The sequence below is a fragment of the Cydia pomonella genome, chromosome 2 (genome assembly GCF_033807575.1).
Source record: "Cydia pomonella isolate Wapato2018A chromosome 2, ilCydPomo1, whole genome shotgun sequence".
In the NCBI taxonomy this organism is placed as follows: domain Eukaryota; kingdom Metazoa; phylum Arthropoda; class Insecta; order Lepidoptera; family Tortricidae; genus Cydia; species Cydia pomonella.
Genome location: NC_084704.1, coordinates 26,791,728 through 26,810,379, shown reverse-complemented (window position 1 = coordinate 26,810,379; position 18,652 = coordinate 26,791,728). Strand labels below are relative to the sequence as shown.

At 35.8% G+C, this 18,652-nt stretch overlaps 3 protein-coding genes across 7 annotated transcripts in view; 2 read left to right on the top strand and 1 right to left on the bottom strand.

Moving 5' to 3' along the window:
• LOC133534772 (serine/threonine-protein phosphatase 6 regulatory ankyrin repeat subunit B) overlaps nucleotides 1–5,105 on the top strand; it is a 56,521-nt gene extending 51,416 nt beyond the window's left edge. For 3 of the 4 annotated variants that reach the window (XM_061874042.1, XM_061874040.1, XM_061874039.1), the window contains 3 exons: nucleotides 874–1,002; nucleotides 1,751–1,886; nucleotides 2,953–5,105. In XM_061874042.1, coding sequence (XP_061730026.1) covers nucleotides 874–1,002; nucleotides 1,751–1,886; nucleotides 2,953–3,176 — 489 coding nt within the window. In that variant the 3' untranslated portion in view covers nucleotides 3,177–5,105. The remainder of the gene's footprint in view (nucleotides 1–873; nucleotides 1,003–1,750; nucleotides 1,887–2,952) is intronic. The other variant, XM_061874041.1, reaches the window with a different exon arrangement.
• LOC133534778 (uncharacterized) overlaps nucleotides 1–18,652 on the bottom strand; it is a 69,661-nt gene that overhangs the window by 26,509 nt on the left and 24,500 nt on the right. The gene's annotated exons all lie outside the window — the stretch shown is intronic.
• The window catches only part of LOC133534777 (pancreatic triacylglycerol lipase-like), a 25,155-nt gene continuing 14,713 nt past the window's right edge, over nucleotides 8,211–18,652 (top strand). The window contains exons 1-2 of one of the 2 annotated variants that reach the window (XM_061874052.1): nucleotides 8,211–8,421; nucleotides 9,669–9,714. In XM_061874052.1, the coding sequence (XP_061730036.1) occupies nucleotides 8,376–8,421; nucleotides 9,669–9,714 (92 nt within the window). In that variant the 5' untranslated portion in view covers nucleotides 8,211–8,375. The remainder of the gene's footprint in view (nucleotides 8,422–9,668; nucleotides 9,715–18,652) is intronic. The other variant, XM_061874051.1, reaches the window with a different exon arrangement.

Here is an 18,652-nt window from a genome sequence, read left to right as displayed (position 1 = left end):
CATAAGCTATTTTTAAATAAATAATATTTCTAATATTATAAGTAATATTTTTTTTATTTCTTATAGGAAAAAAAAATATCTTATGCTAAAAATAAGAATCTAGTATAGGCCAAAAACTTAAGTGAAGCTTCTCTTGCATGATGTAATGTAGTTACAAAATGCATAATGAAAATTTTATAATAGGTAATTAAAAAATATAAATGGACAGGAGAAATCAAATTCCGTACGTCAATTTAAATATTTTAAATTTAATAACCACAGGACCACCACTAAAGTGGAGTTCAAAAGAAAAGACAAATAATGTAAACAAATATAACAGATTTTGCTAGCATTTGACGTAAGTATAACCTAATAGTATTATGATAGTTCTTTCTTTGAAATATTGATAATTAACGCATATATTAACAAGATATTGATATAAATATACGGTTTAAGTATATAGACTGTTGATAAATCAGGGCTGTCCACAAATAGTGCGAGATTACTAAGGTAATTTGGTTTGTTTACATTATTTCTCTTTTCTATTGAACTCCACTTTACATGATTGCACATGGTTTTAAAGATTCACCGGTAGGTATTATATTTCAACCTTCATGACTAAATTTTATGAAAATTTAATTAAACATACATTTATCGCATGAAAATTACTGAGGATTTTTTCCAAAGTTTTGTCTAATCTCAGATTAAAAAATGTTTTCGAGGCACCGAATGTAGATATCTGTTTAATGTAATCAAGGTCTCGACTTCGTATTACAAAAGATCGAGTCCTAAATCCCAAACTGAAAACCGACTAGAATCGGCTAAATACAGTTTGCTGCACATTGTTCATAATGTTACCTCATGATAAGAATTGATAACGTGGCGGTGTTACAGGCCCAGTCAGACATCGAGTGGAAGTACGGGCTGTCGAAGCTGATCCGCAACATGCACCGCACCACCACGGCCCCGTCGCCGCTCAACCTTGTCACCACCTGGCTCATGTGGCTCATCCAAAAGTGCAAGGTTCCTATTATTATCCACATACACTTCATTGGGGCAATGTAAGGATATGAACGAGTATAGAGGTAGGACGCCTCAAACTCATAACATATGTACATTTTTCAAGTGCTAACAACTTCAGGTAAAAAGGCGTGGCCAACATTAGGCAAATGGACCACTTATTTTTTTAAATAACAGCTATTAGTTCAAAGAATATATATTTAAATTTTTAACTTCCATATAATGAATGCAAAAAAGTATTTATTACTTTGTGACATCATTCATCATAGTTTAAAAATGGGTAGCCCGAAGTTAAAGCATATCGGAGGATCGGGTCTGATAGCAAATCACTCAAATCAGTTAGGTACCTAGCCGAGAGTCAACTCGTAGAATCACTGTACACTACATCATCACTGCTATACCTACACGAACCATGAAGTCCCCATGTTGACTACAGAAAACTATTAAAATATCCACAACGCATTGGCTCTTTTGTTCCTATGGATGGGAAAACAAGATATAATTTTTAATGAACGGATGAATAATTCAATTGGCAAAATCCTTTGTTTGAAAACAATCGTCACTCACGGGACGTTTATGGCACTCACACATTGCCTATTTATAGTCCGATGACACTAGCACAAATCAGTCGTCCCTTCGATGATCAATTTATTATTTTTGATCATTAACCATCGTTATTTTATACATATTGATGAACAATTATATGCACTTGCACGCCACTTAGTGACGCTCCATTAATACCATTGCACAGGGTCGCATAACAAAGAAGAAGCGTCCAAGCCTGGTGCATATGATTGGATTGCAGAGGCAGGACCAGATGAGCGCGAGGACCAAGGCCGGTGCCAAGTGGCTGTCCAAGGTGAAGAGGGGACAAGTTGTGCCCAAAGGTAAATCAAACTAGCAAATAAAAAAACGAGTATTTCTATAAGTTTTAAAGTTCAAGGAGTCAAAGTTAGGTTTTGTATACTACTTACTCTACCTATCTTCTAGTTCCTTTTTAATTAGAATTGTTAGCGGAGATATTTTTCCACCAAACCGGAGATATTCTAGGGAAAGGTCAGGTCAACAGCATCACAGCAGCTTTGACGACCGGTCTGGCCTAGTGGGTAGTGACCCTGACTATGAAGCCGATGGTCCCGGGTTCAAATCCTGGTAAGGGCATTTATTTGTGTGATGAACACAGATATTTGTTCCTGAGTCATGGGTGTTATCTATGTATTTAAGTATTTCTAAATATTTATATATTATATATATCGTTGTCTAAGAACCCACAACACAAGCCTTAATCAGCTTATTGTGGGACTCAGTCAATTTGTGTAATAATGTCCTATAATATTTATTTATTTAATGGAAATATGTGGTATCTGCCCATCCTTCTGGGAAAAAGACGTAATTATATAGGTACATAAACTAGTCAATCAATTTGATATCTGAGCTACTTTGTAATTTGTAGCAATAATAATTCATATGCTTTCATATTAATTATTAATGATATACGAGAGGACAAGTCATTGACACTAAGGTATAGCAAATACAAAGTGGCTCTAAAATCAAATTGGTTGACTGTATATTTATATGTTTATGTAAAGTTATTGTATGAGGTTTCGAGAATTCTCAAGACCAGGTACTTTTGACGCGTAGTCTGACCTGCTACTTTTGATGCTGACTGTCCTGTTTGTGAATTTGTCAACGTAATTGATATGTATACGAGTATACCTACCCATGCCAAATACCAGATTTCTTGTACAAACGACCAGTGAACTAAGCCACGAACGGACAGACAAACAGATAGAGAAACAGGCGAATCGATACGGGTTCCTAGTTGACTGACCCAAACCCCAGAGGACTAACTGCCCATAATCCAAAGGAACGCTCAAAAACATTTATACACTTATATAATTTCGTAATATCATTAAAAACATTAAGTCATATTATAATTATTTACCCTTCTAGACTCTACACGCCTCTCAGTGGTGCACCTGAGCCCGCTGGGTTCCCAGATGAGTTTCAACAACATGACGAGGATAGAAAACGTCGTGGACTGGGAGATCATAGCGAAGAAGTACCGCGCGCTCACGCGCGACGAGCCCGAGGAGCCGGTGCTTAAGGAGACCGACGCGGAGGAAGCCGACAACACGTCAGAAATAGTCCCCAACAATGTAGGGGCTCCGCCTTGAAGTAGAAAAAGATAGTGATGATTGTGTTTATGAACATAATGTGCCTACATTTAAGGCCTGGGCGTCAAGAAATCAGTGTTAGGATATGACTACCACACTTTATACCATGACTACCTACTCTTCTTCATTTTTACAAAATTTCGAATTGATTAAACGGCGTCTGGGCCACATTTTATAATGACAGTAAGATCGCTTCACATGGACATTAATTATGAATATATTAAAAAGCAATTCTTTTATACAATCCACGTCCTGAAGAATATACGTATAATATGTATGTAAAAATCAAAAGCTACTATACTGAACCACAACCAACTTGTCAGTAGAAAAACGCGCGTAATTCAAATTTTCTATGGGAAGTCAACACTTCGCGCCTACATTTTTTTTAATTTACCACCTATTTCTACTGACAAGGTCGATGTGCTAGAGTATATATATATTGAGTACATATGAAACTTATGAGAATAAGTTGAAACTCGTACCGATTTTTTAGAACTGCAAGTGCCTATTTACTTCTACTTGTTACATTTTAGCCTATATCTAACGACTGGTCGTAATGTCTACTTTTGGTTTTCATTAACTACCTATTGTGCATCGTGAACCTCGGCAAATTCACAATCACCGCGACCAATGTCAAGGCTATCCCACTCAAGTGTGAATGCAGACCGAATTTTTCGCAATATGTTATTGCAACATTTCTTTTTTATGCATTTATGACAGTGTAAAAGCACTTGAACTTGCATATTGGTGCATTTTCCGATATCCATTGGGTATTTTAAATCGGTGTAATGGCATACCGATTCCAAAAAAGATCGATCACCATGCTGTATGCGGACCAATCTTACGCTGACCCCCTATTATATCAAAGTAATGTAAAATTATAACATCGCAGCATATCGGTTCAAAAACATTGGAATAGAGCCCATAAATTACGCACTTAAAATTAAAAACGAAACTGATAATTGCAAACAAAAACCCAGTTCGTACTTGACTTCATCATAGGAAACCAATCCCAATCTCTCTCCCCTCAAAGCCCTCTGGTGTTGAGGGTGTCCATGGGCGATGGTAATCGCTTATCACCGGGCGCTCCGTCTGCTCGTTTGCCTCCAATATCATAATAAACCGTCATAAATAAGTTAAATAACAAGTAAAAGTAATAAACATGATCGGAAATTGAAGGTACCGCATCCTAGATACTTATGTTTTCACTAGCGTAAATGAAAACCGCAAATTTCTTTGTGCGGTGGCAACACACTTAATAATAATATAAAGAATATAAGGTAAACCTCCTAGTGTTTGACAGCCAAGCGTCCCAATGCCAACGATTAGTGAGAAATTAATGAAATGAATTTTTCTTTGCGATTGAGTATTTTCTGCTAATAAATATTTTGGTTGTATAGGAAGTGTAAACAGTGTAACGATTAAAATAAAAACATATCTTTTACTCACACGGGATCTACGTGTCCGTCTTTTTACGTGAGAAAATAGTCCATCGCAAGTCCGCTTCTCATCAGCGGTCGGACAGCTGCCTAATTCAAGTAGTTAAGAGCCTGTTTCACATCTACATAATTTGTTAAGAATTAAGGTTTAAGGTGGCAACTGTTGGTGCAGTGTCGAGCACTAGGCTATCTACGTTACTGTAAATATACAATGCATGGTAGATATAAAAAATCTTCGTTTATAACATTTTGTACAATAACTTTTTTAACTTGACTATTTCTGAATAATAATAAAGTCGAGAATTAAAGCAATAAATAAGTTAGTATTTTACCTTTAAAATGTATAGTTAAGTTAGTTTGAATTTATATAATAAGATACTTTTAATATGGACCGAATGTTTGTGATAGTGAAAATAATATTTTTCCATCTAATTAAGTATTGTTTTAATATACATATAGCAGAGATAGATAATTAAACCAATTAAACTTGTCCTATTTGTTCTTTTAGAAACCTAATCATATTTTTGTAAATAAACGTGTTGTGCATTTGTGTATTTGTATTGTTTCTTGTGTTATTATATTTTTTATTTTTACATACTGCATACATCTTATTTCCCAATTAGGAATTAGGTGAACCACGGTTTATATTTTATAATGCTTGACTTTTTCTATATCTGAAGCAGTTTACCAACGTAAAAGGATGGAAGGTACCAACGGAAGAGTAAATAAACAGGTTTCCCAAGTGGGTATTTTTGTAGTTCATTGACATGGTTACATCTTTCTAATAGCTAAACCTCTTTTACAGTTGCAACTTTATATTGATCTCTGTGCGAACTTAAAATTATGTGAGGTTTATTATGGGGCCAAATCTGTCTGTGAGTAATGCCGTACACTTGCTATATATTGTTAAATGAATAGATATTTATCTAGAGATTGCTTTTAGGCAGCCTTTCCCTCAGGCAATAGCAAATGGTGTACAGTAGCTGAAGGTAGAGAGAATAAAAAAATACGCTTATGTAGGAACATGCCGCAGACAAGATTGGACGCATTAACCTTAGAATATATTTTTTTAATATGAATATGCTTCCTTCCTAGGTTATGCACATTGCGGCGTGCGTGTGTATGCAAGTAAGGTCGGTAGATATGACTGTGCACGGTCGAACGATTTTACTGCCACGAACTTAGAAAGCACTTGATTATTTTGACAACCTTGCATTCTTAACGTAATACTTAAGAGAGAAATAATTATCTATTATTACCTACTGTCCGTTTTATAAGCTTGTCATGTTATTTAGTACTGTCTGACAAATCTTGGAAGCTATAGTAGAACAATATTAGTGTTCTACTTTGGTATACCTATATATGAAAGCCCGTGAAAGAAAGTCAATGCAATATTATCCTGACATAGAGCTTATATGACTATAGAGACAGAAATTGGCCATATGAACTAAGTGATAATTAAAAACAACACAATCATATTGAGCTTAAGTTTGTTAGAGTCGTTTCGGTGAGGGCCTAGTAGTTGACTGTTTCTAGAAAAGTATAGTGAACAATAGTAGTACATTGTGCAACGAGCGGGGTAAGTGAGATATTGGAAACGAGGATAATTATTCCCAACGGCCGCATGATGGAGGGAATTAAAGGCCCGAGTTTGCAATATGCTTAACCCCGGAGTCACACACAATATTTTTCATCACACTTGCGAATTAAAACTAAATTTTAAGCGAAATAATTCTCAAATACGGTGAAATTTCAAAGATTTGTCTGCCGTACTTATTGTAATTTTTTGACAGGTTAGACATCGAAGGCACAGACCCATCCGGCATTCAGCCACGATTGAAAATTGTTTAAAAATATTTTAAATGTCTATTAATTAATCAAATTAAATATTTATAAACATCAACAACATCTGAGGCATTCCAGCCGCGGGTGGGCCTTTGCCTTGACCAGGCAAATCTCTCCAGTCCGATATATTCGTGGCTTTCCTTCTCTAACTTGTCACTCCTAAGGTCCTGATATATTGGTATACACCGTCCAACTACCTGAGCTTGGGCCTGCCTTTACCTTTGCGGCTCTGCGGTCGGCCATCTACAAGGCGTTTGGGTACTCTACTCTATTTATAAACATACACAATAGAAATAATTTATAAAAGTCAGTATTTTAAAAGTAAAATTCATTTATACCTACTTGAAAAAAACATTATGGCCAATATGCCCAAGAGCATAATGAAATGAAATTAAAAAAAAAACTATTGTACGTGTTTGATGAGGATATTTTTATTTGCTCACAAGGACAATATCGGACGGGATAATAGCGGAGATAGTGTTACAGAAATAGACCATTTGAAGTAAACATTATGCAAACAAAATTATCCTCAACATAACCTTTATACTTTTTCTGAACACCATCGGCCTTTGAAGAGTAGCAACTAACCATGCGTTAAGGCCTCTTCTATATCTAACTTAGGATATTTCTATGTAGCTATAGGTAATACATATATAAATTAATAATCACGTCTGAAATCATTATCGTATATGTGAAAAAATAAAATATACAGTTAATAATAAACAAAATGTGAAATTGAATATGTAAAACAACAAATTTTGTAGGTATAACTAACTAACTGCTTTGGCTCAGCGATCCAAAAAGAATCTTGGCCTCCGAAACGAAAGAACGCCACCTGTCCCGATCCAGCGCGGTTTCCTGCCATGGATTGGCATTCAGCCGACGCAGGTCCACCTCCACGACATCACACCAGCGGTACCTGGGGCGCCCGATCGGTCGACGGCCGGTTGGTCGCCTCAAGTACGCTTCCTTGACTACGCGATCCACCCCCATTCTGAGTAGGTGACCGAGCCAGCGAAGTCTGTGGGATTTAGTTACGCCGATGATATTGGGCTCAGCCACCAACTCTTCAATCTCGGTTTTTTTCCGGATCCTCCAGGGGCCGTCGTCACTTCGGACAGGTCCCAGGATCTTCCTGAGCACTTTTCTTTCCGCTATCAGGAGCTGACTTTCCTCTTTTTGAGTTAGTGTCCAGGCCTCACAGCCGTACATGAGAATAGGCCGAATGACGGTTTTATAGATTCTTAGTTTTGTATTCTTACTGAGAAGCCTAGACACCAACACTTTATGGAGGGCTGCACTACATCGTAGTGCGTTTTGAATGCGCAGTGCAATCTCCTCCTCCCGGGTGTTTGTATCGGTGACTGTACATCCGAGGTAGCGGAACTTGTCAACACCCTGATAGACGGTACCCTCCACATGAAGGCTGTCACGGCGAACTCGCGTGTTTTTGTACCGTTTCATGTGAAGGTATACGGTTTTTGGTTTTTGTAGGTATACCTAGTAGGAATTTTCTGAGGTGATTTTTATCCTCCAATACTTTATCTTACCGCTAATTTTCGAAGCAGCACTTTTGAATTGGTATAAACGCAAAAACACACACAATAATTTTATTTAAAAGATAATGTATTTTATTTTATTTTATTTTGTGTTTATATATACGTATTATTAAAATAAGTGTTGCATAAATAAAAAAGTAATTAATGAAAAAAATCTAGTTCTTGCACACACATCCACATTTATAATAACGTTGACACACTTTATAAAAAAATTGAAGCAATAATGACGAATGTAAAAATGCAAATGAAAATAGATTTGTCAGCTCGCTGCGTCGTTTCATATCAGTAGGGTGCGCAGACGCTGCTGAACGTGCGCACGGCCGCGCCTCACGACCCCCGTACAGTGTCAACAAAAAATGTGTAGTGAAAAGTGCCACTGGAAAATATTATTACTATTTATAGGTACATTTTTATTTATTTCATGTCAAATAGGATTGATTTTCAGACGCTTTGTTGTAATGATATATAATCGACAATAATTCCTGAAAAAATAAACACGCAAATTTGTGCCGGCGTCATTTAATGATGGGTGCATTCTAAATTGTGGAGTAAAAATAGGAAAACATAAGGAATAAACAAAAGAATATATTTATTGAGTTTCATCATTAATTGAAACATTACTACTGGAAATGCAATCCCCGTTTCATAGATCGTTCATTCATAATTTAGTTTAGAAAATGATACCGAATCCTTACCAAAACTGGGCTATACATAACTCCAACAGGGGATCCATGATTATTCACCAACCCGTGAACAACGTATCTACAAACTGTTTAAAATTAAAATGGAAATTAACGAAAGTTATAAACGATAAACTAATGAATCAGGTACAATTTATTGAACTTAGGCACGTTCACATTGCTTGATGTAGGGTCGATTTTACCAAATTTTGCCAACATAAATTAATAAAATGTCAAAAAACAAGCAATTAAATATAATCGCGCGTACTTTTAATTTTTCCAGTGCATTTTTTGATCCAGGGATCCACTTAACGGTTAATACAATATAAGTGTAAACATCTAAGCAATGTTTAAAAATTAATTTCAGGCAATCTATACATGAAATATATATCAGACAATCTATGTATAATGCTATTGGAAGTTTTACAACTTATGGTATAGCCCCACGGGGAGGTACGCTTATTAGGTGTCTGAAAGTAACTCTGCCGTGCAATCCCTAAAGTGCAGTAACTGTAAAAATAGATTTCGAGTTAAACGCAAAACTGGTTTAAAAGTCATTTATTTTCGTACGATACAATAATAAATTAGATTTTTTTACAGACAAACGAAGTATTCGAAATGCACAATGCAATAACACATACTTCAGTCCTTCCTGAAATAAAATATTAGTTTTTTTCCAAATTCTAAGTGTATACTGCGCTCCCAGGTAGACTAAGAAATTAACTAATACCAGCAAAAAATCCAACTACTGCATGCATTTCGCATACCCTCTTAGACAATTTTAGCTACAGACCCTCATCTCCTTTGATTTGATTTTTATTTAGCTAGTGTTTCGAATATTTCGATGCTACGAATTTAACTGGTTTTATTACGTTTAAAGTAGTAAATAAGTTTACGTAAAAACCAAAATGGTTCCAAATGCAGGCTAAGCAGTAAGTCATAAGTTTTATAATTCACTTCACCTTGCAGGTATTTTTCACAGCACGCAAGCGGCTTGGTTACGCTGTTACAAGGGGTAAGTATATGTAATACCTACAGTGGTCGTTTCATTGCGCCGGAAATGCACCAAAATATCAAGAATCATCAACAGCTGGCATTCAAATTCGTAATCCAGACATTATTTCACCAAATATAGAGAATCCGCAGAACTAAAGTGATATTCAGAATTACTAGTACCTTGAATGAAACTATTACAATTTATTTAATTCTCAATTGTCAACCGCCATCAATCATCATTATGTTGCATTTACTCATATTTTAAGAAAAAACTGGCCATGAGCGACTGGCGCTCCTAAGGTTCCGTACCAGCACACTTTTTATAAATGCTTCTCGAGTCACGCTTGACTGGTAAATATGAGAAATGTAAAAATGTTAGTAAAACCAATATTTGTATAATAATCTATCGATTACTTGATTGCCTAATATGTTATAACATTCAAACTTATATTCAAATTACTAAACTCATATTATTATATAAACTTATATTAGTAGCGTCGGAGTCGGAGATTATCTACTTACCTGAACGTTAAGAGTCCGCAGCAAGCTCGGCCGAATTTCACCTTCCCATATAAACGGAATTTCGTTCTTAAAACGACGTAATGAAACTTTACATATACAATAACATGAGGTATAATGCCTCCAGCTTATAAAATAAACGAAATAGAGTAAAAACAAGTTTTGTATGAAAAACTTAAATTCGCTATACATATTTTAAAATTAGAGCGTAACTAAGTATGTATGGAAAACCGAGCTTGCTGCGGACTTTTAAGGCTTCTACAAACGTTGCAACTAATGGCATGCGATTTGAGACAATGTATGTAGATACTCGACTAAGAAGGTGCAGGTGCAACGAGTTAAATGGATCGATCAAATGCCGCAATGTAAAGCAAATCGCATGCGATTATCGGCGACGTTTTATAGAGGCTTATATAAATGAGATTTTGGGGTATTACAGATATTATCTCCATACAATTTATAACCTTAAAATATCGCTAAATTGTATTGAGATGACATCTGTTACAGTACCCATCCTGTTTGAAAAATACTTTAATTAGAATATTTGCATTCAAAAGTTAATACTTGTAATCAGATGTAGGTACGTAAATATATTTACTTATTTATCCGTACTTTCAATAGTAGGTTCATCATAGGATGACAGGTGCCGGGTGCTGGCTCACAGTTAGTGCCCAATCTAATTTAGTTTAGAGCATTTATATTTACATTCACATTTTACATGTGTTTAAAGGGGCCCACTGATTACCAGTTATTCGCGAGTGTCAGCTTTTGCGAATAACTGACAGGACGATATCGTCCGGCGAACTAGTAATCAGTAGGCCCCTTTATGTTTCAATTAAGTCATTTGATTTCATATTAAGGGCTATTATTAATTGTTATTTTCAGGAGCAACTTCAAACCAAAAATGTCAACTTGATTCTTGTATTAAATCACTTCCATCCTTTCCATGATCATGTTGTTTTAGGTTTTTTTAATAAAGTCTTTACGCAGGAAATTATGAAAATATTTTACCCCGTGATTGGAACTGCAATTAACGCATCCGGGGATCAGTTTTTTTATATATACATAAACCCAATATTACAATGTGTTCTCATAATTATGTTAAACAATTACATCAGGAGTAAAACGTACCCTCTTTACATAACAAAACTCAGCTCGGTAATAACTATCAAACTATTAGTAATATTTTTTATATTTAATTAAAGACCTTTCTTTCATTAACAGTACCTACCTACAGTAAATACATGCCATAGTGTTATTTGTATTATGGCCCCTTGGATTTTTTAATACGAAAAAGCTTTATTACGTTCAATACCTAAATTATGGTCAAGTCCTGGTCAAATTCAACGCTACCAAAACGCAGGTGTGTCTGTTCTCTGCGAAATGGAGTCCTTTCGACCTGACTCCGACTTTCCGAGATGTATCCGTACCGATATCCAACCATCTTCAGCTACTTGGCACAAGTATCTCGTCTAACATGAGCTTTGGGGCGTATATTGAATCTCTGGCTAAATCTGCAGCAAGACGATTAGGCGTCCTTTCTAAGGTCAAGCGGTACGTCACACCGGGGCAGCTTCTTCAGCTTTACATAGTCCAACAAGTCCGGTCGTGTATGGAGTACCTATTGCAGCCACCTTTGGGATGGATCCGCCAAGTATCAGCTAGCCGCCTTATATTCAATAGACAAACGCGCTAATAGGAAGTTTATTGGAGATACGAGATTGGTTGAGGCTAGACTGCAGAGCCTAGAACACCGTAAAAAGGTTGCCTGTTGATCGGTATTCTACAGGATACATTTCGGGGAGTGTGCGATGGGATTACATAATCCCCCCATCTCCGTTCTGCCACCGTGGGACTAGACGCGCACTTGCGTTTCACCCTTACATCGTTACTCTGCCGCTGATTCGCACTAAACGCTATGCATCCAGCTTTATCATGCGAAAGGCTAAGGAGTGGAATTCACTATAATTTGGATCTTTTTAAATCGAGAGTGAATAGACATCTTTTAGGTAAGCATGTTCCATCCTAGACTGCATCGACACCATCAGGTGAGATTGTGGTCAAATGTTTACCCTTTCCGCTAAAAAAAAACATTAAAAATAATAAAATAAGATAAAAAACCTAGTTTCTTAGAAAAAATATTAGACCCACATCTCAAAGCTTCCATAGCCTTCCTATATTTGAACATGACTGGACAGGATTATAACTTATGACAAAAACTGCTTGTTTACGCTTATCTCTGTTAATTCTAGCCCCGGTCTCCCCTACACGCTCTTATATATGCACTTTTGGTAGATAAAACTAACCAAGCAAGCCTAACGTTCGAGTTAGCTAAAATTAAAGCGGTCATGCTTAATATTAAATCTAGTTCTGATTCTATTTATAGCTCAATGCCGTATCTAAGCGTACCTACTTTTTTACACGAGATGGAGCAATGTTCTTTTAACGTATATTCCTGTTGGTTAGAATTTGTAAATAATCTGTAACCACCTAGATACCTATTCTATACAGCATATCACTCAATTGTTCGCGGACGCTGGGCTTGCAGACTCGGCGAACTGCTGACAACAGTTATTGAGACTGTCAACGTAAAATGATACACGAAAGTAGGAATAGAAAGAGTTAGGTCATGAAACCTTTGAGTATCACAAAAACTTGACAACCCTAGGGAGCGGAAAGAGAACATGCTATGGGGAGGCACAGCATCTCTAGCTATCCAATATCAGTTTGAAATTTGAATTGAACGTGGAATTTATAACGAAGCATTTTTTTAAATAAAATTTATCTATTCTGAGACAGAACGTAAACAAATGTTTACGCTTCGCTACTACCTATTTAAGTTTTACAGGTATATTACCTACGTTGAAAAAAAAAAGAATGCGTTTTACTGTTCTTGTAAATTTAGAGTCAGACCAAGCTAAGTTGGCAGCGATTTTGATAGCGCAGCCTATGAAACAAAATAACAGTTGCACTAAGCTGTCAAAATCGCTGCCAACTTATCTTGGTCTGATTCTATTTATATTACTTATATTCAGTTTTTTTTAATATAAGAATATAAAGTTATAGGTGCTTGCTTTCATTGGACGATAAACTTGAAAGGGTGTAGCAGGATAGCCTAGGAAAAACTGCCCCCAGCGATTTTGGGCCGAAACTGTAATCAAACGATGCCTTTTGGGGAGGTTATACTCTGCACAAAGTTTCATCCCTCTGTTACCCCCTGGGGGTGAAAAACACCCGATTAACCCCAAAACTGTTTTAATTATTTTTTCCTAAACTATGAAAGTGACGAATTTCAAATTTCGTACAAATATTAATAAGACTAAAAGCTATGTGCTAAAAAAATATTAACCCCCTAACCATTGAAATTCTTGTAAAAAAAACAAAAATAAAAAAAGAATCAACCTGTATATCAAGTTTGGCTCATGGTACCACACCATTTTTTTTTTCAAAAATGAACCAGTTTATATTCTACATGATACAAAAGTTTCATGGACCTACTCCAGAAGGAACATTGCGAAATTAATATGTATTGGCTCTTTGGTGCGTACTATTCATTGAACTCCCACTAAGAGCCTTGCATTATTAATAAACAATGGCTTGCGATCGGACCGCTGCTCGTGCCCGATTTGAAAAAGGTGGGGATAAAGAAGTATGAATCAAACTCATTTGTATTTATAAAAACATTTTTAGGGTTCCGTAGTCAACTAGGAACCCTTATAGTTTCGCCATGTCCGCCTGCCTGTCTGTCTGTCTGTCTGTCCGAGGCTTTGCTCCGTGATCGTTAGTGCTAGAATGCTGAAATTTGGCATGGATATATAAACCAATAAAGCCGACAAAATCGTACAATAAAATCTAAAAATTTAATTTTTTTGAGGGTACCTCCCCTACACGTAAAGTGGGGGTGAATTTTTGTTTTTTGCTTCAATCCTACAGTGTGGGGTATCGTTGGAAAGGTATTTCAAAACTAATAGGGGTCTTCAACAAACATTTTTTGATTAAAAGAAAATATTCGGAGATAATCGCTCCGAAAGAAAAAAAAATGTGTCCCCCCCCTCTAACTTTTGAACCATAGGTCCAAAAAAAATTAAAAAAATCGTGGAAGTAGAGCTTAAGAAAGACATTAAATGAAAACTATAGCGGACATGATCAGTTTAGCTGTTTTTGAGTTATCGCAAAAAGTTTCCCCTTCATAGTAAAAAGACATACTTTAATTAGGTACTGATTATGCAAATTTGCCTATTTGTTTAACTCACGTGAAAGGTACCGTTTCATCCCTTGGTTAACAATTTACTATACTTTAAGCTCCAGTTTAGCTTATTGTGACGGAAGAGTAACTACGGAACCCTACACTGAGCGTGGCCCGACATGCTCTTGGCCGGTTTTTTTAAATTATTTTGTTTTCGGGTCCGAGACGTTGCGTATTAAGCATGATACGAGTATAATGATTAGTAGCTACGAAATAGTACGTTTATTTTAATTTCGCAATGTTCCTTCTGGAGTAGGTCCATGAAACTTTTATATAATATAGAATATAAATTGGTACATTTTTGAAAAAAAAAATGGTGTGTGTACCATGAGCCAAACTTGAGATCCATGTACAAATGAGTTTGATTCATACTTCTTTATCCCCACCTTTTTCAAATCGGGCACGAGCAGCGGTCCGATCGCAAGCCATTGTTTATTAATAATGCAAGGCTCTTAGTGGGAGTTCAATGAATAGTACGCACCAAAGAGCCAATACATATTAATTTCGCAATGTTCCTTCTGGAGTAGGTCCATGAAACTTTTGTATCATGTAGAATATAAACTGGTTCATTTTTGAAAAAAAAAATGGTGTGGTACCATGAGCCAAACTTGATATACAGGGTGATTCTTTTTTTATTTTTGTTTTTTTTACAAGAATTTAAATGGTTAGGGGGTTAATATTTTTTTTGCACATAGCTTTTAGTCTTATTAATATTTGTACAAAATTTTAAATTCGTCACTTTCATAGTTTAGGAAAAAATAATTAAAACAGTTTTGGGGTTAATCGGGTGTTTTTCACCCCCAGGAGGTAACAGAGGGATGAAACTTTGTGCAGAGTATAACCTCCCCAAAAGGCATCGTTTGATTACAGTTTCGGCCCAAAATCGCTGGGGGCAGTTTTTCCTAGGCTATCCTGCTACACCCTTTGGTAAGCAAATTAAGTTGGTTGACAATGCATTGCTTTCGTTAGTAGGGCTCATCGTTTGTTCACGCGGCGCAAAATCGAAACAATACACTAGTATTTATCACGGATTACATTATTTCCGTCAATTCAAACTACAGAGGGCAACTTCATAATGGATTCTGGCTGAATACCAAATAACGTTGTATTGTATCACACAGACTTTCAGGGAATTAGGGCGTCGTTTGCGCGAGAGGCGGCCCATTTCGATCTGTGCTTAAAAAATGTCATACCGATATGATACTGATCTGTCAGTGTCAAAAGTTACATTTCTTCAACCAAAGAATTCACTTTTGACACTGACTGTTCAGTATCGTATCGCTGTGTCATCTTATAAGCGTTGTTCAAATTGGGCCGAGGGGCTACAATTCTCGCCCTGGGTCTAGTTCTGTAGATCTCCATTGCAGTTCAGGGCGTAAACTCACCGGGATTATAATGGGAACCTTTTAGCTTGGTACGATTTAGAGCGGATTATTTTAAATTCTCTATTTTGACCGATGTGCCATTTTATTGATTAATGTATTATTACTATGGCAGTTTTTTATTTAATTAAAAAAACATAGGTAATGATTATATAAAATGGACCGAGAGTTATTTTACGTAACTTGTGTATAAAAATTTGTACTATGATAAGTACAAGTTACTACTTGTACATATGTATTGTTGATTTTAATTTTTTTTTGTCAATTTATTTGACATTAGTATAAATTGCAGAATAATTGCAAATAATTGGACAGGCGATTTTTTCATGAATCGCAATATTGTGGTGTATTAATTGCATTGAAACCAATTTGACCTCACATCCACGCAATCGATTAATGTTAGCTATAAACGTTTAAAGTTATTGACTAAAGAAACAACCTAGACAGTTACATAATAAACTAGGTGATACACAAATATAATCGATGCAGAATACATTTCCCAACAGAGTTGTCATATAATCACGTGTTACTTATAAATATTTCGGAGCGGTCAAGGTTCCGGTCAGATAAGAAAAAAGAAAAACATACTCAAATTCGACGTTGCTCCCAAAGTTGAACCCTTAAGTAATTTTGATAATACATTGCGTTTTATATTTGCTTAAATGTTAAACATCATGTGACCATCAGTTGCTAGTTGTGTCACGTCGTCACAAAAATAAATAGGTAACAACATACATTATGCACTACTTATCAAAATATAATATACATTTCTTTACTTCTACACTAATAGCTTATCTTGTTAAAAAACGAAAACTTTCAAAAGATGTCAATGGCCAAAGCTCTTGATCTTGAATATATGTATGTACTTGTAAAATACTTATTAAACTTTAGTTTACTATGCCATTGTCTATCTATAGTCAATCAATCAACGTCAATCACATCAATCAAATTGCTATTGAATACACTTTGCACTTGTTTTTTTTTCTAGCCATATTTTCATCTTACAAAGCCTTCGACCAAATATTTATCGTTCATCATCATCAATCATAATCAACAAATTCTTATTTCGCTGAGATCTATCTATCAAGCAAGTTCGGTTCGGTTCGGTCACATATCTGTGGGTTCGGTTTAGGTTACCAAAGTGGATCATTAGAGCACCTTGAGTTATACAACGCACGCGGCCGAGGATCGTAATCGGGTGGCCCCGCTTTCTTTGCAGGTTTGTTGATAAACATACGGCCCTAGTGCTAGGGTTGCCACGTCTTTTAAATAAATATTTTCCAGTCAAGGGTCGAAGCCCCGAGGAAATATATGGTACCTATTTTAAGAGAAAAGGTTATTAATGTTAAAACTAATATTTGTTAATAATATTACGCTTAATTATGAATGTTATTGAACCTAATCGATATAAAAAAAAACTTCAACTATAGAATGGACTTTTGAATGAAGATTTTGAATGATAAATATTTCATGGCATTAATGTTGATTATCGCAACGCCTAAGATAAGCTAGCTGTACCTTTAGCTAGCTGAGGTCTCAATATTAGTACGGGGGATATACACAACAACTTTGCTCTCTCGTTAAACAAATATAGGCGTCATAATCTTGTCAAATTATTTTTGTGCCAGTATATAGTAGGTACACAAAGTCTAAATACAGTACAATAGGTATTATTAGTGCTACACATATATTTATATTATAGTACGCTTGTCATCCCTAGCCTGCGCACGCTCCTTAAGACCGGTCTATTTGTCTTATACTTCAAATTAAACAAGCTAACCTACACGTATTTATTCATGTTTGTAATCTTTTCCCAGAAGTACACCGTTATTGTTCCTATTATGATAATGAAACCCTGTTAATAATGTTGCAATTCATTGAAAATCAGGGTTGGCAAAAGTAGAGTATCTACTTTAGAGAACCCTAACTTCACCGATAGTGTCCAATTTCGCCAAAATATAATAAAGTGTCAAAAGGGCATCTACGTGTTGGCTTCGCCTCCCAAAGGTCCGGAACACCATTGTTCCGTGATGGGAAAGAAATAATAATATTAACAAGCAAAAACCTAATTGAAAACAACCGCAACAAAAAGAGCCGCGTGAAAATGGTATGAAAATAAAAATTCTAAAACAACCTATCTTCGCCTTCCGTCCCCAGCTTAGCCTTATCATTATTTAAAAACTTATTCCAAATCCTAAACGTTGAATACGTCCATGAACCCCACGATATAATTTACAGTGGAATTATGATTTAATGCTTGTTAAGGCAAAGTTATATACCACGGGCGATATATTTAGGTAAAGAGAATTGATTGTAAAATTATAATATAGAGGTAAAGTCTAAGAAAAAAACGTGCCTCTAAGATTGACATCCAAAACAGATGGCGCTGTACTGCTTTGACATTCAGAGTTACCGCAAAATGTATGGAGCTGTACAGCGCCATCTCGTTTACCTGTCAAATTTGAAGCACGAAATTTTCTTAGATTTTCCACAAATTAATCAAAATGTCTTTGATTTAGGGCACGTATTTTTGCCAACCCAAATTTTCAATGAAGTACAAAACTGTTATTTCTATATAGTTTATAGTATGCAATAATATATCATTACTTTAGATAGATATTTCAATTACTCTTTTAGGTATAGATTAACTGGAAGAGATGCCTCTTAGGGATAAGTTCGCCTTTGTACTACACATTTACATTCTATTTGATGTAATCAATATTTCTTTTGCGTCGCACAATAAAGTGTTTACTTACTTTGATAACGGGGTTGTAATCGAGTTGATAATCACAGAATAAGTAGCTACACTA